The sequence below is a fragment of the Schistocerca cancellata genome, chromosome 1 (genome assembly GCF_023864275.1).
Source record: "Schistocerca cancellata isolate TAMUIC-IGC-003103 chromosome 1, iqSchCanc2.1, whole genome shotgun sequence".
Classification (NCBI taxonomy): domain Eukaryota; kingdom Metazoa; phylum Arthropoda; class Insecta; order Orthoptera; family Acrididae; genus Schistocerca; species Schistocerca cancellata.
This window is the reverse complement of record NC_064626.1, coordinates 1,261,585,127-1,261,609,843: the sequence shown is the minus strand read 5'-3', so window position 1 is coordinate 1,261,609,843 and position 24,717 is coordinate 1,261,585,127. Positions and strand designations below refer to the sequence as shown.

Genomic DNA, 24,717 nt, shown 5'->3' with positions numbered 1-24,717 from the left:
GAATGAATCATAAGTTGATTTTTGGATGCATGGATAATGTGCAAGATGTATCTGCCAGAAGAATTCTCGTTGCATCTAGAAATAAAAAGCTTTCCCACAGACAAAACGGGATGGGACTAATACAAGCTGAGCCAAATAAACCTGTATGGGAGAATGCCAATTGGCTGTTTGTTTATGTGGTTGATTGGCTGAGCAATGATCAGCATTGTTATAATTATTGGTAGAATCCATAGATTCAGATTACCAGAGTGTAAATAAATGACTAACAGGAATAACAGTTAAGAAAAGTTACATATTATCTTCTTGATACATCCAAGAAAACGAAATTTTGACAGAAAATTTTTGCCAGATCGCTACACCACCAGTTGTACAGTCATCAGTTAGCAGCCGCTCTAAGTTTTGTGTTAGGAGCTGTGCAGAAAATGCATCGTACAAACACGTAATAATGCCTAACCGGAGAATAGACATGGGATAACAGAACCTGTGATTCTGGCAGGGTTGCTGAAGTTAACTGGAGAATAAGTTTTGACAATGGCAAGAATAGTTACAGAATTAGTGATGACAAGATTGTTTGTTATAACGAGGGAGGAAAAGAAATTGGGACATCACACAAATTGTATGGAAGAATATGACGATTCCAAATTTATAGAAGTATTTTGTACAACTACTTTTGAATCTCATGCTTGAGAAACTGGAGCATATGAATGAAATATGAGACTATTCCCTAACATAAAACTTTTTGCTTGTAGTAGGCCTAATAGGTGTTTGATATTGGTATTTCATGAATTATGTTCTGTCGTGTTATTTATGTAAGTGAGCTACTTAAAATAACCATTTTTGCCCAAACAGTTTTGCTTATTTGATGTGAGTTACAATTGCTGCAATATTAGAAAGGCATATTTTGTTTTATCTAGCAGTCAGTGACACGCTGTGAAAGATGTAATCAAATCGAGAAACCACACCAGTCTTGGGTACTATTCATATTAACAGCTGTTTCAATATTAGGCAATGATATTTTGATATTTTGTGTAGCAAAATGTTGGCCGAACTTTGAGGTAATAGATTCTTTCACAGAAAGGAAAGCACGCACTGTAAAATTGAAGCAAGATTAGAGAGAAAAAATACTGGGACCTAAGGACTGAAGAAATGTGTCCTGTCTTATTTGTCTAAATAGACAATATTGTCTTTACAGGTTTCATATTTCCTATATTTAATTTTATGTCACACAAAAGAGAAAGTTATTAGCTAGTAGGTAATAAAGAGTGCAAATTTTGTGGAGAGTTCTTATTCCTCTGGTCACAAATAGTCCCACCCAGTATTAATTGTGAGTCTATTTTAAGGGGGTAGGGCGTCCACTGTCCTGAATGTATGTTTGGTGGCGTCCATTATAAAATATACACATTAGAATTCTGAGAGCAAGCTACGGTGATGTGTGATAAAAGAAAGCTGTGTGAAGAGGTGTAGCACTGCACTTTGACACACATAAAACTGAATAACATGTCTTACATTTCCTCAAACATATATATTTTATATATAAAATCTTCAGAAATATATGTGCCTCAAAGTGAACATATTTTTGAAAAATTGTTTGTTATTTTTTCTTTAATTTTTGACATCCTATCTCGAATGCTCATGGGGGCGAGGGGTGACACCATCAAGTTTTCGCCCAGCTCAAAAATATTGTAGATCCGGGGCTGAGGTCAGGGATTGATGAAATCTGAATAGGTATATGTCATTGTGTGAAGGCAGGGGTGGGATCCTCACTCCTCTGTTGGCACATGCTGAGAGCTCTGTCATTACACATAGCTTTTCATGTTTCTTTTTGCTATACATCAAAATTGATACTGATTAGACTGTAGTTTTAGCTTCTGTTTCCTATTTTTGTTTTAATGTTAAACAATGTTAATGTGATACAAATGCACTAATAAATTTTTAAGGTACCATTGGCTGACACCTGGAATGGAGAGATATTGGGATACACAGTCTACTGGAACATTCATGGAAACATGTTTGACGAAAAAAATAGTACAAATAAGCTAGAGGTTGGTAAAGTTTTTCTGCAATAAATTCTAAAAATTCTAAGTAAGTCATTATACAATCATTTTTATCTTTATATCAAATATTCAATCACAGGTTCGAGGTTCTTCTAACACAGAGATCCGATTGAAACAATTGAAGAAATTCACAAAATATGATTTGTATGTGCAAGCCTTCAATGATATGGGACCTGGACCACTTTCATCACCTGTTACTATTACAACTAAAGAGGGAGGTGAGTGTCACTTTTAATCAACAGCAGCTAAACACTTTGGCTTGCATTGCTCATGTATATGTAAACACTGTACTTAACAACAAAAACAGATGGACATATAGTAACACCTACTGTAGAGTATTATCTGTGCTTATTTTGGTTTTGTGGTCATCATTAAAGACGAGTGCTGATAACTGGGCAAAGTTTTCATGTTCGCAAAGTTACATTTGAAAGAATCAAAATTTACTAACATATATTCATGTTTTCTGTATGAGGCATGCAAAAGCAGTGAGCACACGTTTTTTTAGAATAAAGTTTATCAGATTAATATTTTTGTGACTGCACTAGTTTCTGCTGGATATTAATTTTCACTATCCTCTAGGATGAGCCTTGGCTTAAGTCTACCTTTTAATATATCTATATGATATAACTGGGTAGAAAAAAAAATCTACTCATCAAGTGTAGAAAGAAGAAAACACATAGAAAAGTTAAGGAAATGTGCAAGCTTTTGGAGCCAGTGGCTGCTGCCTGTAGCAGAAGGGTTGAAGCAGAAGGAAGAGGAATGGAGGGAAAAAGACTGGTGAAGTTTAGAAAATGGAGAGAGTTGTGGAAAACTGTCCAGAACCCCATAACTCTCCATGTTTCCTAAACTGTGCTTGTCCTTTTCCTTAATGTATCTTCCTTCCTCTTTAACTCTTCTGCTGGAAGAAGTAGCCACTGGCTCCGAAAGCTTGCATATTTCCTTAAATTTTAGCCTACACTTACTTTTTGATTTGCTCATGGCAGACTTTCACTGGTACGATATTCAATTCACCATCTTATGGGGAACATGTTTTACCAGCTGTTCTACATGACTGTGAACATCATAGTTGTGTCTGATCTTTTTAAAGTGAAATGTGCTTTAGGCAGTCAAATAGAGGCAAAAAGGGTTGTTAACTGTAAATGATCTGGAAACTGGAGAAAATGAACTCAACTTCAGAATTTGAAATGGGAACAGGGGGGGGGGGGGGAATTAGTATTTCTGAAAAAACCTCTAGAAACTGAACATTTTTGTCTGAAAAGTATTTTTATATTTTCCATCATTTTGAAGAGATCATCAAAAACTCCCCCCCAAGTCTATGATTTGGACAGTGCTTTACACAAAAATAAATTAATACAATGGATAAACAGCCAAAATTACAAATTTCATTTTTTGAGTTATCTGTATGCTTTGTAAATGTTCATTTGCTCTTTAGTTGCAGGCAAAATTAGAAGACACTCACATGTAGCTTTTGGCTGCAGCCTTCAACAGTAAAGGGAGACATATGCATGGTACTTATATTTTGGGAAATACCCTTATGACTTTCTCAGTGATATGAAAATGGATCCTGACCCGAAACTACGTAGTCATCAAATAAATAACAACAAAATTTGCAACTTTATCTGCTGTTCCATTTTATTGATTAACACTAATTGCTGCCCTGCAATTACTACAGCATGTCAGAAGATCATAAAAAATAAATTGTTAAACTGTTTGCTGTGAACCACTTGTATGCCAGTTCCACTATTCTCTCAGCTGTGTTTTTAATATGGATGTGTTAGGACATTGTGCCATCAGCAAATACCACAATTTTGAAGGGTCCTCCAATGCCTTTGTAAAATTATGTATTTAGGTTAAGAAAAGCAGTGAGCCAAGTAAGAAAACTTGTTGGACACAACATTTCAATGGTTTCCCATTCTGGTTGTTCCTCCCTCCCCCCCCCCCCCCCCCTCCAGCCCCCTTCCTCTGTTTTCTGTGATTAAGATGCAACTCCATATGTGCCAGGGGATTTCTTTAATGTCGTGACATTTTAATGTCTCTAGTATAAATTTGTGATCCACATACAAAATTGAAGCCCATGGCTGGCTGCTAAGAGGAGGACTCAGGTTCAGTTCTTGCCACTGCCAGAGGGTGTTCCTTGGTGAAGGGACTGTAACAGGGTGCAGTCAGCCTCATGATGTCAGTTGAGGAGCCACTCAGTTGAGAAGTAGCTGTTCTTAGGTCAAAAAAGCTGACTAAGACTGGGAGAGCGATAGGCTGACCTCATGCCTTTCCATACCACATCCACATGATATCATTGGTGGTCATTTGGTACTGATTGGCCCATATGAGCCAGAATGAGGAACTTTGTTTTTTTTTTTTATTTATGTATATAAATTAGATGATATATTCCTTTCTCTACAGATAATCCTTTAGAGAATCCAGACTGAGTAATTGTTAAAAGATTATCAAAAAAGTGATCCAGTATTCTGTTATACACCAGTTACTCAGTTTTTTAAGAACATCAGGAGAAAAGAGATGGGTCTATAATTAGAGGTGATTCATTCACCTACACACTTTAAAATGGGTGTTATAACCTCATACTTCAGTCTTTCAAGAAATAATGCCCTGACTATTTTACTCATGATAAAGGCAACTAAAGGAAGGTGCCATCAAACAAGCACAAAATTTCAGAAGTTTGGCTGAAATACCAACAGAGCCCAAGAGCTAATGATTTTTGTCATCCCTTTTTAACAGTTGATTTTGTAAAATTGATATTGCTGACGGAGTATGCAATGATTATTTCAATGAATATGCTGGATATACTTTTTGTAGTCAACTTTTTGTCTTTGTGGTTAGAGCTACTGGTAAGATAAAATCTTTGAATTTAGTTGCCAGTAATTTTCATTTTACATCACATGTCTCTCACCTACTGCCACAAGGGATGGAATATCACCACGTTTACTCATATGGTTCCTAATAATACTGCAAATTGGCTGCCTTCGTTCTTGGAAATTTGAAGTTTTCTGCTTAGTGCATGATCTTTGCTTTTCTATGTCTTCTGAAGAATTTTGCACTGTTGCTTGTTGTGCACCTTTATAGCTTGTTTAGAGCTAGTTTTCTATGTTAAATGAAGTGTCCTCTTCCTGTTCTAGATACTTTAATCCCAGAAGTTAGCCACACTTTCTCTCTGCCCCCATTGGAATGGTCTCTGAACTCTGACCAATTGTAAATGAATTATGGTCTTAATTACTTCTTCCACTCCAGTTTGTTCCGGGGCCTACTTGTTTGTTTACCGTATTTACTCGAATCTAAGCCGCACTTTTTTTCCGGTTTTTGTAATCCAAAAAGCCGCCTGCGGCTTAGAATCGAGTGCAAAGCAAGTGGAAGTTCTGAAAAATGTTGGTAGGTGCCGCCACAACTAACTTCTGCCGTCAAATATATGTAGCGCAACACAGGCACGGCGCCAAAACCTCCGCGTCAGTAAATAAATTTAAAAAAAAAAGAGGAAAGAAAGAAAAAAATGTGGAAGACGAGCTTTTTTTTCTCCGCCCCGAGTTTCGACCACTGCACTTTCATACATTATCCAACAAAGTAAATACAAATTCCGTATTCTTCATCTGCGAATGTAGCAGAATTTCTATGTACTACTAAAATCCGACATGCAAGACTGTTTGGGATGTTTGTCAATATGGCCAACTCTACTTTCTGAATTTTTTCCTACCTGTGAGAAGATATGGTTGCTAATAGGAACCTGATGAAATGTGAATCACGTGCAGTATTCTCTTCACCATAAGAATAATACGAATATCAACATTTTGTCACGTATTCTTTCGTGTTTGCTGCTATCTCATTTAAATCCTGCCTGCCTAATAAACTACGAAACTAGAGTGAGACAGCAGCAAACGCGGAAGAATATGCGTATCGTGTCATGTTTATATTCGTATTATTCTTATGCCTAATAGTGATACTGTCAGAAATGAAGCACGGCAACTGACTAGAGTTTTAATTCTAAGATGACTAATTTCTGTGCAGAATTTGATGCACTAAAGAAGCGGCCGCAAAGATTTTCAAACGGAGAAACATTTTCACCTAACTCTCGTTCAGAACATATTCTATCATACGCAGTCTATTATTTGGTTCTTGTTGATCATTATCAAAGAAAGCAACAGTGTAAGTAACAACAAATAGCAGTCTCTTGCCATTGTTTCGCTAATGAGACGATTACTCTCTCTTTTTTTTTAATTATAAGCGGCGGTAGCGCGCACAAAAGCAAGCCATGTCACGAGCGGCGACAGGCCGTAAACACGCACTATCAGAATGCGACAAACAATGCGTGACACAGTACAGTAATGCATTTCCAGCTTAGAGTGACGCAAACACCTATAACAAAGAAAACAGCACTTATCAGATCAAAGCAAAATAAGCAATCGATTCAAACCAGACGAAGCATGTGGAAAAGGAAGGGTACCCGTATAAATACGGACGGAGCGCATGACGCGTAGCAATGGCTACCTGGTAAAAGGTTAACTGCTAAGCTTACGACTCGAACCAAACTACTGTAGCTGTATCGTCATTCATTCGACCTAAATTGTGTCTCATATTACAATGGACCAACTTTGTTTCGATTTGGAGGTGCGGCCTAAAACTTTACTCTCCCCTTGAATTTCGAGTCTCAAATTTCCGGTGCGGCTTAGATTCGAGAATTTTTTTTTCCTTTATTTCGAGTCTCATTTTTCAGGTGCGGCTTAGATTCGAGTGCGGCTTAGATTCGAGTAAATACGGTACATGTCTCCCCTAGTAATTCTTAATAATTATTATGCCCATTACTCACTGAGTGAACTCCAATTTTTTAACATTTTTTACATTAAAGGTCAAAAACAAAACCATAAACTGTATGCTGATTGTAAATCTTTCCAACTCATCAAAAGTTTCATTGTGAAAATCATATTTAGTTTGCCAGAATTACTGCAGGCTATTTTTACTCACCTGTTTATTTCTGCCCCTGCCAGTCCACTCATCCACAACTGCCCTATGTACAACAACTCATCTACCTGTTCTATTACTTCATTATTGGTTTGAACTTTTTTCTAGGTGTGCAAATTATTCATTATTTTAGTTCTATTATAATTGTTTTTAAAACCTGCTTTAAAATTCGTTCTATTAAGGGCTTTCAGTTTAATTTGCTCTTGGCACAAACAGTGCAATTGATGAGCAAAGCAATAGTTTTTCAGATTTAAAAGAAACTGAGAACTTCCTCTAGGGATATTGAGTGTAGGTTCGGTGATATGTAATATAATTTCTGGACTCCTCTCTCAATTTTAAATATCCTGCTGTCCTGGAAAAATCTAATGGAAGCCGTAAAATTGATGTTTTTAATTTGCTGTTAGTATCAGTTTAATTGAAAATGAATCAACAAATTTCTCAAAATGTATGAACCCAAGACAAAGAGAATTCATACTCATTGCTCCTTTCTGTAATCCCATTAATGACTTGTAAATAGATTATTTTACTATATCCACTTCTAAAATCAAAGAATTCCATTTTAAAAAATTAAATCCAATTTTTCTTTCTTTCTATGTGTTTGCTGATTATTTTAATGAATGTAATGAATATATTGTACATTGTGGAATGTTTTCTGATAGATTCAGAGATTGAATAGTTCTGTAAAGCTGCATAACAGGTGGTAATGTACTGTAAATAGGAATCAGTATTTACAAACATAGGTACATATTTTCTTTGGAAATATCAATATAATCTAGTAGATATAAGCTACTAATAGCATACAAACAGCAGCTCTACAATGTGACTGAGAAGGCAACAGATTTTTTTCAAAGTAGCTATTTTCTGTATACATTACCTCATTAAATTTGGATGGCCTAAAGCCTGGTCCACACGCAATGATCTGTCTGCACAGACATCGGCACAGATGTCTGTCAAAAGATCGCTGCAAATGTGGTGTGTTCACACGACACAAACCCCAATCCACTACTCGCCTGCCATCTGTCGGTGTAGAAAAGAAATATCAGTGGCAAGCGAGTACACTCCCCGTAAATGTCAAAATTTAATTCAGTTATTTTGAAATATAGAAATGGAGGAAGTTCTGTTATGGTCTGTGTTCGCAACTTGTGTTGCAAAAAACATTCAGACCAACCATAGGAAACAGAGAAAGCGGTCATAATGGTGTAGACAGTGGCTGCTAAAGCGAAAGCATTTTTCTCACGTAAATTTACTGCGAGAGTTGCAGGGCGAACCTGTTTTGTTTTCCATTACCTCGTGTTCCATTTCCTCGCACATTGACACTCCAGTTTCATCTTCAATTGTACTCCTGCTTGGTCTTGGCGTTTCTTGATCACTAAGAAAGTCAAGCAGATCAAAATACCATAACGTTGGCTGGTATACTTGATCTACTCCTACACCAGATCTTCTAGATTTCTGAACTTAAGATAACTCTTTTCAGTAAACAGTTCACTGAGGGGTTACAAGCTTTAAGAGACAATTATAAGTTTCGACATATATCAGCAAATAATTTCGCCAGTTTGCAACGAAATTATTTTTTTATTACCATTTCTCTGTTTGCTGAGGTGTCAACTGCTTGCAATTTTTCAAGTAAAGCATTGTATGCTGCTGTCTTTTTGTCTTGGTCACTGTATTATTTACTTTTAATCTTCCACAAACATGGGTGGTTTCTGTATATTTCAATGAATTCACTTACAAACTCTCGAGAACACTGACGAGTATCAGCCATTTTAATGCCCTGTGCGCACAAATACAAACACTAGACTGAGCAAACAGCTGTTTTGCGCCAGATTTGCGGCGATCTCCTGTCCACATGCTCCAACCTGTCTGCGCAGATCTGGTTTGAACCCACAGATTTGAGAGTTTTCGCTCAAACCTCCAACTCCAACTTCCGGGTTTGCACACACCTCTGGTTGGTGCAAATCTTCTGTCCACACGCAATGATCTGTCTGCGCAGATGTGATGTGCGCAGACAGATCGTTGCGTGTGGACGGGCCTTAAGAGTGAACAGCACTAAGGAGCACAGTAATACTTCATTGTTAAAACAGCATGTAGATTGGTTTTCTATGATTTCATGGTCTTTTGCTAATGTACATGTTAACTCATTTCACATCCCTGAAGGTTCTCGTTCTTGATGGTACATGGAGCGTGATGAATTAATAACAGGTTCATATTTTATAAATTCTCCTTTCTCCTCCTATTTTATAAATTCTCCTTTCTCGTAAAGTAGAACAATTTCTGCATTGTTTCATTTTCAAGGAAGACTCTTCCTTCTTAGTCATAAGTTTGCAAGTTTGTTTTGTATTGGTTTACCTCCATGTTTAACCATTTCTACTGAACTCCATTATCTCAGAGTGCCTTTCCTTTCCTCGTGCCACAAATGATTTTATACATCTAACTTGTCATTAAATCTGGAATGCAAGACTCATCATTCTTAACTACCAGTATTTTTGATTGAGCTCATGAGCTACACAAATTTAAAGAAATATTTGAATCTTATAAAATTTTCTGTCTTCTGATAGTTACTGTGGCATCTGCCATCTTCCACACTGATGAAATTTGGCATCTGCTAACATACATTTCTGTTTTGATCTTATGACCTTTAGTTGTTTCTCTTGCTATATTTTAGTGGCATGTGATCACATTCAAAGAAATTTATGAATAATTTTCTTTAATTTGGCATATTCTATTATTCAACATATTTTTTGAATTGGTTGCATGAAATTAATTCTTTTCATTTATCACTTCATCTTGTTCCATTTGAGGTCTTTGCTTTCAGTTTCTTAACAGTTTTGGAATTTGAAAGTAGTTTAGCAAAATTGCCCACATCTGTAGCTGAGCACTAGTGCATTTGAATGCCGTTCTTTGGATCTGGCTTAAATTTCCCATTAGTGTAACGGAATTTACTTGTGGGGAGGGCTGGGACATGTGTACTCAGCCTCATGAGGCTTATGGGAGAGCTACTTCAATAAGAAATAGCAGCTTCGAGATCTGGTAGCTGGAAACAGATGGAAGAACAATGTGCTGGCCAAATGTCCCTCCACACTGCATCATAATGGGATAGGATGAGTTTGTGACCATTTAGTGTACATGATCTTTTGGACTCTGGTTGTAGAGTTAATGTATTTTTCCTCAGGTTGTATACAGTTGATTTATTTTTCTGCAATTCTGTACCCAGACCCCAAAAATACAGAGCTGTTAAAGATAATTAGGTTGAACAATAGAAAGTCCGATATGGAAAGAATGGCCAAAAACTTGAATGTATAGCGATCTTTTTGTTGTGCCTGTCTGTGACTCAACATTTCCTCTGTATGATGAGAGATTATTAAATTGGTTGTATCAATCTTGCAGTGGCTTCTTGATTTTAAAACTTTTACTTTTAATGCAGTATTTATGTTGACCTTAGCTTGTAATGCATTCATGGTGTTTTCAGTGTAGAGTATCCATCACGAATGTGACATTTATTTATTTATTTATTTATTATCTTTTTTTGCATATAGTCACCAACTGGTGACTTTTGCAAACTTCGTACAATTTTTGTACAATGCAACATACAGTTGTTACATAGTATAGGTATTTGCATGTACAGCATGTTGTTACAAAAATAATATATATTACAATCACCTCAGATAGTACATTGTATAGATAGAAGAGTTAGGCCTACATTTAAGAGTAGCTACATTTTAATATCAGTATTCATTCAGTAAGTACAAACATTTGAGAATTAAGAATGATTTTAATTCCCTTTTGAATACTTTACCTCTGTGGCATCTTATAGCACTTGACAGTTTATTAAACCATATCTGGCCATTAATCCAAGGACTATGATCTATTGTCTTTAGTTTAGTTCCCTTTCTGAAGAAGCAATCTTTTTGCCTTGTGTTATGGATATCCACATCAGAGAACTTAGTTTCGTTATTTTTATGGTCCACAAAGAATGTTATTAATTTGTACAGATACAAGGAATATACTGTTAGATATTTATGTTGTACAAAGGTTTCCCTACACGAATCTCAGTATCCTAGTTGATGCATGGTCCTGATTGCTCTTTTCTGCAGTGTTAGGATTCTGTTCATGTGACTATCAGCAGCACATCCCCATACCTCTATTCCATAATTAATATATGCAAATATTGTCCCATAATAAGCAGTTTTTAATATTACTTCAGAGACTAATTTTGATAGTTTGCTAATTAAGTGCAGTGAACTGCTGATTTTATTGCGTACAGAATTGATATGGTCTACCCATCTAAGATTTTCATCTAGGTATATCCCCAAAAAATTACATTTGTCAGTGTCTATTTTTTGGTGCCACTTATATCATTAATACAGGTTTGGTATGAATTACCATAATGTTGCCCATGTATATTCATCAATGGGTTGTACACTGTCAACCAGTTTAACATGATTTTTGCATTCCAAAAGTTAATGTCAGCTTGTAATAAGTGACACTGTTTCATAATATTAATGGATGCTTAACGCAGATCTGTATATTCACAGATTTTAAATGATGAACTGCTGGTGCTGACTCATTATCTGTGATTATGGTTTTGTACCACTTGTATTATTCTAATTTATTATATTTTGATAACGTGTGGATATCACGAGATATCTCAACATTATTTAAGTAAATTTTCATTACTAACAAATATTTGCACATCTAACACGAAATTGCTGTAGTTTGTGCTACAAAAAATATAACCTGCAGTGCAGTGAGAACCATATTATCACTTTGCTATCTGCAGTTCCAGATGCCCCTCCACGAAATGTAACCTGCTCTCCTTTATCATCACAAAGTGTGAAAGTCAGCTGGTCACCACCACCAGCCCATAGCCATGGTGGCATCATACGTGGATACAAAGTCATCTACAGGCCCATCATTACTGATTACAGTAAGTCTGTCATGACTCATTTCCAGTACCATAAACTCTCTTTAGAATCAGACTAAAATCTGCTGTGAACAACGCTTGCTTTAAGATCTTACAGTTATCTTTAATATAGACTTAGATGCTAATGAGTGGTATAAGGTGAGTCTGTTGCCAATTTAAATACATTAAAAACATTTAAAAGTCTCAATGAGTTTCAGATACCATCCTAAAATAAAATTATAACCCACTGTGAAAATTAAAATAAGAGTTAACAATGTCAGAATGCTTTTTTGTGGTCATTTTATATAGAACTTCATTTTCTATTGCCAAGGATTATAGCTAATCATCATAGCAATAAGCATATAGCTAATCATCATAGCAATAAAAAGCTGTAAAGCTAACAATGAAGAATGCTAGTTTTTATATTAATTGATGACTAACTTCCATTGTAAATTATTCCTAGTTCTCTTTTAACTGAACTGCACTTTACATCTGTCAAAAGCAGATGATGTCCATAATATTTTTTAATGTAAGACTGTATTCAGTTGATGTGTATGTAGTATTGAGCCATTTCTGTGCATGTGTTGTGTACATTATAAATTAAGAATCATACACTGTCAGAAAATAAAAATGCAGTACTCTCAAGTACAGGGTCATTTTATTGATAAGTGATATGGCTCGTAGTTCATCATTGAAGGAGTGTATGGTAACGTGTGGTTCCTGAAGAGGGGCAGCAGCCTTTTCAGTAGTTGCAGGGGCAACAGTCTGGATGATTGACTGATCTGACCTTGTGACACTAACCAAAACGGCCTTGCTGTGCTGGTACTGTGGACGGCTGAAAGCAAGGGGAACCTACAGCTGTAATTTTTCCCGAGGGCATGCAGCTTTACTATATGGTTAAATGAAGATAGTGTCTTCTTGGGTAAAATATTCTGGAGGTAAAATAGTCTCCCATTTGGATCTCCAGGTGGGGACTACTCAAGAGGACATCGTATCAGGAGAAAGAAAACTGGCATTCTACGGATCGGAGCGTGGAATGTCAGATCCCTTAATCGGGCAGGCAGGTTAGAAAATGTAAAAAGGTAAATGGATAGGTTAAAGTTAGATATAGTGGGAATTAGTGAAGTTCGGTGGCAGGAGGAACAAGACTTTTGGTCAGGTGAATACAGGGTTATAAATACAAAATCAAATAGGGGTAATGCAGGAGTAGGTTTAATAATGAATAAAAAAATAGGAGTGCCGGTAAGCTACTACAAACAGCATAGTGAATGCATTATTGTGCCCAAGATAGACATGAAGCCCATGCCTACTACAGTAGTATACGTTTATATGCCAACTAGCTCTGCAGATGACAAAGAAATTGACGAAATGTATGATGAGATAAAAGAAATTACTCAGATAGTGAAGGAAGACGAAAATTTGATTGTCATGGGTGACTGGAATTCGATAGTAGGAAAAGGAAGAGAATGAAATGTAGTAGGTGAATATGGAATGGGGGTAAGAAATGAAAGAGGAAGCCACCTGGTAGGATTTTGCACAGAGCATAACTTAATCATAGCTAACACTTTGTTCAAGAATCATGAAAGAAGATTGTATACATGGAAGAAGCCTGGAGATACTAGAAGGTATCAGATCGATTATATAATGGTAAGAAAGAGATTTAGGAACCAGGTTTTAAATTGTAAGACATTTCCAAGGGCAGACGTGGACTCTGACCAAAATCTATTGGTTATGAACTGTAGATTAAAACTGAAGAAACTGCAAAAAGGTGGGAATTTAAGGAGATGGGACCTTGATAAACTGACTAAACCAGAGGTTGTAGAGTGTTTCAGGGAGGGCATAAGGGAACAATTGACAGGAATGGGGGAAAGAAATACAGTAGAAGAAGAATGGGTAGCTCTGAGGGATGAAGTAGTGAAGGCAGCAGAGGATCAAGTAGGTAAAAAGACGAGGGCTAGTAGAAATCGTTGGGTAACAGAAGAAATATTGAATTTAATTGATGAAAGGAGAAAATATAAAAATGCAGTAAATGAAGCAGGTAAAAAGGAATACAAACGTCTCAGAAATGAGATCGACAGGAAGTGCAAAACTGCTAAGCAGGGATGGCTAGAGGACAAATGTAAGAATGTAGATGCTTATCTCACTAGGGGTAAGATAGATACCGCCTACAGGAAAATTAGAGAGACCTTTGGAGAAAAGAGAACCGCTTGTATGAATATCAAGAGCTCACACAGAAACCCAGTTCTAAGTAAAGAAGGGAAAGCAGAAAGGTGGAAGGAGTATATAGAGGACAATATTATGGAAATGGAAGAGGATGTAGATGAAGATGAAATGGAAGATACGATACTGTGTGAAGAGTTTGACAGACCTGAGTCGAAACAAGGCCCCGGTAGTAGACAATATTCCTTTAGAACTACTGACGGCCTTGGGAGAGCCAGTCATGGCAAAACTCTACCATCTGGTGAGCAAGATGTATGAGACAGGCGAAATACCCTCAGGCTTCAAGAAGAATGTAATAATTCCAATCCCAAAGAAAGCAGGTGTTGACAGATATGAAAATCAGCGAACTATCAGTTTAATAAGTCACAGCTGCAAAATACTAACGCGAATTCTTTACAGACGAATGGAAAAACTGGTAGAAGCTGACCTTGGGGAAGATCAGTTTGGATTCCATAGAAATGTTGGAACACGCGAGGCAATACTGACCTTACGCTTCATCTTAGAAGAAAGATTAAGGAAAGGTAAACCTACGTTTCTAGCATTTGTAGCCTTACAGAAAGCTTTTGACAATGTTGACTGCAATACTCTCTTTCAAATTCTAAAGGTGACAGGGGTAAAATACGGGGAGTGAAAGGCTATTTACAATTTGTACAGAAACCAGATGGCAGTTATAAGAGTCGAGGGGCGTGAAAGAGAAGCAGTGGTTGGGAAGGGAGTGAGACAGGGTTGTAGCCTCTCCCTGATGTTATTTAATCTGTATATTGAGCAAGCAGTAAAGGAAATTTGTAGGTTGCAGTAAGTATTGGGAGATGATGAACCTTGCCCAGGATGGAGTAGCATGGAGAGTTGCATCAAACCAGTCTCTGGACTGAAGACCACAACAACAACATGGTAACAAATACAGACCAAATGAAACACATATCACAGGAAATGGTGCCTAAACAGTTGAATCAGTAGACAGTGCACTCTCCTCTGGCAGCAATGCAGGTGTGTATTCTTGCATGCAAAATTTGAAGGAACACATAGATAATGTTGTGGGGAAGGCTAAACAAACACTGTGTTTCATTGTCAGGACACTTAGAAAATGTAACAGACCTACTAAGGAGACTTTCTACACTACGCTTGTCCGTCCTCTTTTAGAATACCGCTTCATGGTGTGGGTTCCTTAACAGATAGGACTGATGGAGTACATCGAAAAAGTTCAAAGAAAGGCAGCACATTTTGTATTGTCGTGAAATATGGGAGAGAGTATCACAGAAATGATACAGGATTTGGGCTGGACATCGTTAAAAGAAAGGCGTTTTTCGTTGCGACGGAATCTTCTCACAAAATTCCAATCACCAACTTTCTCCTCCGATTCCGATAATATTCTGTTGACACCGACCTACATAGGGAGGAACGATCACCATAATAAAATAAGGGAAATCAGAGCTCGTACGGAAAGATATAGGTGTTAATTCTTTCCATGCGCTATACGGGATTGGAATAATAGAGAATTGTGGAGGTGGTTCGATGAACCCTCTGCCAGGCACTTAAATGTGATTTGAAGAATATGCATGTGGATGTATATGTAGACGTAGAAATGATCATAAAAGTGTCGAATGGCATCATATGATAGATTGTCCCAAGCATCTTGCAGCTTTTGCTGCAGTTCAACATTGGTTCTAGCAGGCCCTGCTGAAGGAATAAGCAGCCATATGTGGTTGTTGAGCTGAAAAAGCATGTCACCTTCCTGTAGAAGAAAGGGCATTGGTATGGGTTTAAAAACTTTTGCAATGTAGTGGCCAGTGGTTTCTTTGCCTCGTAGAAACACTAAATGTTACCACAATTTGTAACTGGTGACTCTCTCACCATGAAGCCTGGGATGGGACCTGTGTGTTGTGGGTGGGTGTGCTCCGGAATAGGCCGTTCACCAGGTCTAAGCCATGCATTTGTACATCCATCACTCGCATACAGACAGAACCTCCTCTCATCACTGAAGACAACAGACCACCACCCCACTCCACTCTCCAGTCGATTATTTCTAGACTTGAGAGTAGCAGTGTCATCGTGTCAGTGGTAGTGTGGTCAGCATTTATGTGATGTTGGATGTTTGGTTGGGTGTTTAAAGCAACCAAACTACTTGGTCATCACTCCCCACGACCTTAGTCCTGCTGTAAGTACAGTAGATGGTTCCCAACTGTCCTTGGTGACACAGCAGGTGCAACATATGCCCAGATTTATTCCCTGCATGAATAGAATAGAATCTTTATTGTCACATCACGTATTATACAGGGTGTTACAAAAAGGTATGGCCAAACTTTCAGGATACATTCCTCACACACAAATAAAGAAAAGATGTTATGTGGACATGTGTCTGGAAACGCTTAATTTCCGTGTTAGATCTCATTTTAGTTTCGTCAGTATGTACTGTACTTCCTCGATTCACCTCCAGTTGGCCCAATTGAAGGAAGGTAATGTTGACTTCGGTGCTTGTGTTGACATACGACTCATTGCTCTACAGTACTAGCATCAAGCACATCAGTACGTAGCATCAACAGGTTAGTGTTCATCACGAACATGGTTTTGCAGTCAGTGCAATGTTTACAAATGTGGAGTTGGCAGATGCCCATTTGATGTATGGATTAGCACGGGGCAATAGCCGTGGCACGGTACGTTTGTATCGAGACAGATTTCCAGAACGAAGGTGTCCCGACAGGAAGACATTCGAAGCACTTGATCGGCGTCTTAGGAAGCACGGAACATTCCAGCCTATGACTTGCAACTGAGGAAGACCTGGAACGATGAGGACACCTGCAATGGACGAGGCAATTCTTCGAGCAGTTGACAATAACCCTAATGTCAGCGTCAGAGAAGATGCTGCTGTACAAGGTAACGTTGACCACGTCACTGTATGGAGAGTGCTACGGAAGAACCAGTTGCTTTCGTACCATGTACAGCGTGTGCAGGCACTATCAGCAGCTGATTGGCCTCCACAGGTACACTTCTGAAAATGGCTCATCCAACAATGTGTCAATCTTCATTTCAGTGCAAATGTTCTCTTTACAGATGAGGCTTCATTCCAACGTGATCAAATTGTAAATTTTCACAATCAACACGTGTGGGCTGACGAGAATCCGCACGCAATTGTGCAATCACTTCATCAACACAGATTTTCTGTGAGCGTTTGGGCAGGCATTTTTGGTGATGTCTTGATTGGGCCCAATGTTCTTCCACCTACGCTCAATGGAGCACGTTATCATGATTTCATACGGGATACTCTACCTGTGCTGCTAGAACATGTACCTTTACAAGTACGACACAACATGTGGTTCATGCACGATGGAGCTCCTGCACATTTCAATCAAAGTGTTCGTATGCTTCTCAACAACAGATTCGGTGACCGATGGATTGGTAGAGGTGGACCAATTCCATGGCCTCCATGCTCTCCTGACCTCAACCCTTTTGACTTTCATTTATGGGGGCATTTGAAAGCTCATGTCTACGCAACCCTGGTACCAAATGTAGAGATTCTTCGTGCTCATTTTGTGGATGGCTGTGATACAATATGCCATTCTCCAGGGCTGCATCAGCGCATCAGGGATTCCATGCGACGAAGGATGGGTGCATGTATCCTCGCTAACAGAGGACATTTTGAACATTTCCTGTAACAAAGTGTTCGTAGTCACGCTGGTATGTTCTGTTGCTGTGTGTTTCCATTCCATGATTAATGTGATTTGAAGAGAAGTAATAAAATGAGCTCTAACATGGAAAGTAAGTGTTTCCGGACACATGTCCACATAAAATATTTTCTTTCTTTGTGTGTGAGGAATGTTCCTGAAAGTTTGGCCGTACCTTTTTGTAACACCCTGTATACACTCATTTGATTGAAATATTGGTGACTCGTCAATGAATAATTCTGTGCCTACCTAAGTATACCTTAAAACAAGATACATTAAGATAAAGCATATGGATGTTCCCAGAAGCACATTACAACATAAAAAGATAATTACATGTTAGATTTCTTCCTTTTTCTTAAAATTTCCACAGTGGTTTAAAATCATTCTTTTTAAGTATTTTTCATATTTGTTTCTCTAGTTTATAAATATGGACATACTTCAAAGAGCACATAATTTCATAAAAGTAGTATATATGTATACATCTAGATATTTAGATACATAGTTCACTCGATACATAGTTATGGACACATACAAAGAGAACATACATCTCCATTAAAAGGGAACATAAGCATACACATAAAACGTAATGTAGATAAACAGGAAAACAAAGCAATATAACAATATCTTCTACTTGTCTTCCTCATTTATAAAATCATCCACACTGTAGTAGCATTTGCTTTTTAAATATTTTTCAGTGTTTGCACCTGTGGGTTCTTGCTTGCAGTCCTTCAACTTTGAATGCATTTTATTGCTTAGCTTCAAAGCCATGTAATATGGAGTATTTTCAAATAATGTTAGTCTGTGGCAAGGTAACATGTAATCTTGTTTGTGCCTTGTTTCATGTTGTTGTTGTTGTGGTCTTCAGTCCTGAGACTGGTTTGATGCAGCTCTCCATGCTACTCTATCCTGTGCAAGCTTCTTCATCTCCCGGTACCTACTGCAACCTACATCCTTCTGAATCTGCTTAGTGTATTCATCTCTTGGTCTCCCCCTACGATTTTTACCCTCCACGCTGCCCTCCAATACTAAATTGGTGATCCCTTGATGCCTCAGAACATGTCCTACCAGCCGATCCCTTCTTCTGGTCAAGTTGTGCCACAAACTTCTCTTCTCCCCAATCCTATTCAATACTTCCTCATTAGTTACGTGATTTACCCATCTAATCTTCAGCATTCTTCTGTAGCACCACATTTCGAAAGCTTCTATTCTCTTCTTGTCCAAACTATTTATCGTCCATGTTTCACTTCCATAGATGGCTACACTCCATACAAATACTTTCAGAAATGACTTCCTGACACTTAAATCTATACTCGATGTTAACAAATTTCTCTTCTTCAGAAACACTTTCCTTGCCATTGCCAGTCTACATTTTATATCCTCTCTACTTCGACCATCATCAGTTATTTTGCTCCCCAAATAGCAAAACTCCTTTACTACTTTACCCTCAACATCACCCGACTTAATTCGACTACATTCCATTATCCTCGTTTTGCTTTTGTTGATGTTCATCTTATATCCTCTCTTCAAGACACCATCCATTCCATTCAACTGCTCTTCTAAGTCCTTTGCTGTCTCTGACAGAATTACAATGTCATCGGCGAACCTCAAAGTTTTTATTTCTTCTCCATGGATTTTAATAACTACTCCAAATTTTTCTTTTGTTTCCTTTACTGCTTGCTCAGTATACAGATGGAATAACATCGGGGAGAGGCTACAACCCTGTCTTACTCCCTTCCGAACCACTGCTTCCCTTTCATGTCCCTCGACTCTTATAACTGCCATCTGGTTTCTGTACAAATCGTAAATAGCCTTTCGCTCCCTGTATTTTACCCCAGCCACCTTTAGAATTTGAAAGAGAGTATTCCAGTCAACATTGTCAAAAGCTTTCTCTAAATCTACAAATGTTAGAAATGTAGGTTTGCCTTTCCTTAATCTTTCTTCTAAGATAAGTCGTAAGGTCAGTATTGCCTCACGTGTTCCAGCATTTGTACAGAATCCAAACTGATCTTCCCCGAGGTCGGCTTCTACTAGTTTTTCCATTCGTCTGTAAAGAATACGTGTTAGTATTTTGCAGCTGTGACTTATTAAACTGATAGTTCGCTGATTTTCATATCTGTCAACACCTGCTTTCTTTGGGATTGGAATTATTATATTCTTCTTGAAGTCTGAGGGTATTTCGCCTGTTTCATACTTTTGCTCACCAGATGGTAGAGTTTTGTCAGGACTGGCTCTCCCAAGGCCATCAGTAGTTCCAATGGAATGTTGTCTACTCCAGGGGCCTTGTTTCGGCTCAGGTCTTTCAGTGCTCTGTCAAACTCTTCACGCAGTATCGTATCTCCCATTTCATCTTCATCTACATCCTCTTCCATTTCCATAATACGTATTGTCCTCAAGTACATCGCCCTTGTATATACCCTCTATATACTCCTTCCACCTTTCTGCTCTCCCTTCTTTGCTTAGAACTGGGTTTCCATCTGAGCTCTTGGTGTTCATACAAGTGGTTCTCTTATCTCCAAAGGTCTCTTTAATTTTCCTGTAGGCAGTATCTATCTTACACCTAGTGAGATAAACCTCTACATCCTTACATTTGTCCTCTAGCCATCCCTGCTTAGCCATTTTGCACTTCCTGTCGATCTCATTTTTGAGACGTTTGTATTCCTTTTTACCTGCCTCATTTACTGCATTTTTATATTTTCTCCTTTCATCAATTAAATTTGGTATCTCATCTGTTACCCAAGGATTTCTACTAGCCCTCGTCTTTTTACCTACTTGATCCTCTGCTGCCTTCACTACTTCATCCCTCAAAGCTACCCATTCTTCTTCTACTGTATTTCTTTCCCCCATTCCTGTCAATTGTTCCCTTATGCTCTCCCTGAAACTCTGTACAACCTCTGGTTCTTTTAGTTTATCCAGGTCCCATCTCCTTAAATTCCCACCTTTTTGCAGTTTCTTCAGTTTTAATCTACAGGTCATAACCAATAGATTGTGGTCAGAGTCCACATCTGCCCCTGGAAATGTCTTACAATTTAAAACCTGGTTCCTAAATCTCTGTCTTACCATTATATAACCCTATCTATCTGATACCTTTTAGTATCTCCAGGGTTCTTCCATGTATACAACCTTCTATCATGATTCTTAAACCAAGTGTTAGCTATGATTAAGTTGTGCTCTGTGCAAATTTCTACGAGGCGGCTTCCTCTTTCATTTCTTAGCCCCAATCCATATTCACCTACTACGTTTCCTTCTCTCCCTTTTCCTACACTCGAATTCCAGTCACCCATGACTATTAAATTTTCGTCTCCCTTCACTATCTGAATAATTTCTTTTATTTCATCATACATTTCTTCAATTTCTTCGTCGTCTGCAGAGCTAGTTGGCATATAAACTTGTACTACTGTAGTAGGTGTGGGCTTCGTATCTATCTTGGCTTGTTTCATAAGCATGTGTAAATGAATTTTCCTCAAAAAGATGTGTGTCTTTTAACTGAAAGAGAAGTGTTTCATATACAAACATGGAAGGAATTGTCAGTAAGTCAAGGCTTGCAAAAACAGGTTTGCATTATTGTCTATTGTTTGTTCCAGTCATAGCTCTGATAATATTTTTCTGTAGCTTGAACACTCTGAGGAGGCTTCCTTTTTCAACTACTCAAAAATTATGTCATATCATACAACTGATATAAAATATGCATGATACACAGTTTTCCTAACAGCTAAGTCATTTACTTTATTTAGAACCATCATTGTGTAAACAAAACTGTTTAACTGAAGTTCAATCAGCCACTGTTGCTTGCACTATGGTTTGAGTGTGACATGCATCTGTACTATGTGGATGTTCAAAACCACTTGGGTTCGGTTATGTTTCACAGACCACTATGGAAAGCAGGGACACACCACTCATATATTGTATGTGGGGTGCGCAGCAGTCCATTGATATGTGCAATCTTCTTCACGCAGGTCTACAATACAAACCTTTTAGGATGGCTGAAGTTGTTCCATATGGTGGTAGTACGCACTCGTTGCCAGTGGATGGTTGTACCCCAGAATGACTATTGCAAACACTGTTCACCTGTAAACTTAGTGCAGTTACTGCCTACAGAATAAAAATGAAATATGCACAGACAGGCCTCCTGAGTGCCATCTGCTCACTGATCATCATGACAGATTAATCACTAACACCACATCCCTCAGTATCCACATATTATAACCTAGTACTACTGAACAAAAACAGATCAATTAATATTTTCATGTAAATTCATTGCTAGATGGAATCAAATACCTTATGTGTTAATTTTACACTATAGCATGTCAAATTGCATGTAGTATTTATCATATGTGTTTCTCCAGCAGAACCTAAGCCAAAATGCAGCTCATGAGTAATATCATTTTTGAATGAACTGTTTTCAGATTTTCGAACTGTGGGAAGTGAAGTGAAAAGAACTGCTAGTCTTGAAACATACCTTCATGGGCTTCTCAAGTTTACGAACTACTCTGTAAGACTGCTGGCTTTCACAAATGTTGGAGATGGTGAACTGAGCCAGTCTGCTTTCTGTACAACTGAACAGGATGGTAATGTAATGTATTATTCCCATGCCATTATTTATCTGGAGCTACTCATGATGTAGCTACTGCTATTGTTGTATCAGTGATTCAGTGTATTAAAACTTTTTTTTGCGTGGAAGGGTAGTTTTTTCGTCAGTATGTGTAATTTTTTAATGAATATAAGTATTGAAGTATCTAAGAGTTCTATTAAGTGGATAATACACTACTTCCCTGTAATTTGAAAACAGCAGCACTCCACCACCATACAAAATGAATACCCTTGAAAATAATCAATTTTTTAAAATATAATGTAATTCGTTAGCTAAAAAAATATACTCACCAGGTGGCAACAGCAGAACACACGCATAAAAGTTATTACAGTTTACAAACTTTTGGAACCTGTGACTCCTTCTTCTGACAGAAGGGTTGAATGGGAAGGAAGAGGGGGTGAAGGAAAAGCACTGGTGAGATTTAGGAAAAGGGGTGGAGTCAGAAAAGTTACCCGCTACCCCAGGTCATAGGAAACTTACTGGACGGAGCCACTGGCTCCTAAAACTTGCAAACTTTAATACCTTTTAAATGTGTGTTCTCTTACTGCTGCTTGGTGAGTAGATATTTTATCTGTCTAATTACATTAAATCGATACCCTGAAATTTATGGGGTGTGCATGTTACACAGTAGCCCTGTATATGCATTATGTGACTAAAAACTTCAGGCACACTCTGGTATTCCTTCCGAAGGTTAATTAATCATTATTGGACTGTCTTTCACTATTATTACAGCATTTTTACTGTTGGAAATACTCTCCACTAAGTTGTGATATACTGGTGTTGTGAAGTGGAAGATTATGTCCATTTCTGAGTGATACGATAAGCTCTTGATGAGCCATTCGGTGAAATGTTTTTATGCAGAGCTTGTAAATTACTCACAGTAGAGGGATGTTCACATGTGTACGATTGATGTATTGCCCCTCACTCGATTGGTTCATATACGGTTTGTCTATGTATGTTTATGGTATGAGGATACTTGCATAGGTAATTTCCAGAAATATCCAGTCTGACCAAAGGTGTATCCATTGTATACCAGTGATTTTTTGTGTGCTCACAAGCTTTTTTAGGGTAAATGTATCTGGAAGACAGAGCTGTAGAATAAATATAGTTACAGTTGAAACAGCTACAAGTACAACAAAATACTACAATTTGGACAAAGCCAAGGATATTAAAGAAAATGCGATAGTGTCTTCCTTTGAAACATCAGAAGCCTTATAAATAAAACTTTTTGTTTCCATTCAGGGAAAAGAAAGGAAGATGAAATTTATCAGACTTGTTGTCCATATCAGAACATTACATAGAAATCACTTAAACTGAACACATTTGTCTTGATGGGTACAAGCTAATGTCATACTACTGTAGAACCAATAATAAAAAAAAAAAAACAATAATTTCAAAAATACAACCCATAAGGAGATTACAAAACTCAGCAGGTCACTAAAAAACAATAATTCTGCTGTCCATGGTGCTGTTTCTAGCATAATATCAAAACCTGTGGATTACCCTTAAGCTGTCTTTGAAATCAATCAGCAACTCGGGGCATATTTCCTGACAGGCTTAAGCATGCTGTAGTTAACACATCTACAGAACTAGAGATAAGCAAGTCGCCTGCAACTACAGACCTTTATCACTCCTATCTGTATTTTCAAAAGTGTTGTCTGTGATAAAATACTGACGAACTTGTTATCTGCTACTCAGTTTGGCTTTGTATTCTCCTCAGAGAATGTAGTATAAGACCCCATAAATGAAATGCTAACAGGAAAATTATCATATTGGTACCTTTTATGACCATCTTTGATTGTGTGAATCACAAAATTCTACTGGACAAACTAAAGTGTTGTGATATTAATGGCATCCCTCCTGCATGGAGGTAGTCATAACTTGATAACAGAAAGCAGAGACTGCCGCCTTTCACGGCCGGTATTAGTGTTATTGTTGATATTTGTTTTATGAGTACAGGGCCATGGTCCAAGCCGAGATTCTCTGCATAACATTTTGTCTTCCAGTGCTGGAGATATTGTCACAGGCTTTAATGAACCAGGAAGCAGTTACAGTCTCAAATAAGCTCCGCAAGCCAAACTGTTTTCTACAGCCATGCAACTGTTGGTTCATGCCATCATCAGATTGCTGTCTAATATCACAGAGTATGTTATGGAGTTTGTAGTACGAAAGAGTTGGTGCTGTTTGTTGTATTTAGCTCTAAGGTCAGCAACTTGTTTAATTTCAATCCTTTTTCTTTTCTGTTAAATTTGTTTTTGGATTTTGAATTTCTGTGGCCTCCCTGTACATCATAACAAAGTAATGATTAGATCTTGCTAAAACCACAGTCTCAGA

General features: G+C 37.8%; 1 protein-coding gene across 1 annotated transcript in view; it reads left to right on the top strand.

The window, feature by feature from the left end:
- LOC126144870 (Down syndrome cell adhesion molecule-like protein Dscam2) overlaps nucleotides 1-24,717 on the top strand; it is a 549,485-nt gene that overhangs the window by 365,408 nt on the left and 159,360 nt on the right. The window contains exons 20-23 of the mRNA XM_049915521.1: nucleotides 1,938-2,042; nucleotides 2,134-2,272; nucleotides 11,794-11,940; nucleotides 22,199-22,360. Coding sequence (XP_049771478.1) covers nucleotides 1,938-2,042; nucleotides 2,134-2,272; nucleotides 11,794-11,940; nucleotides 22,199-22,360 — 553 coding nt within the window. The remainder of the gene's footprint in view (nucleotides 1-1,937; nucleotides 2,043-2,133; nucleotides 2,273-11,793; nucleotides 11,941-22,198; nucleotides 22,361-24,717) is intronic.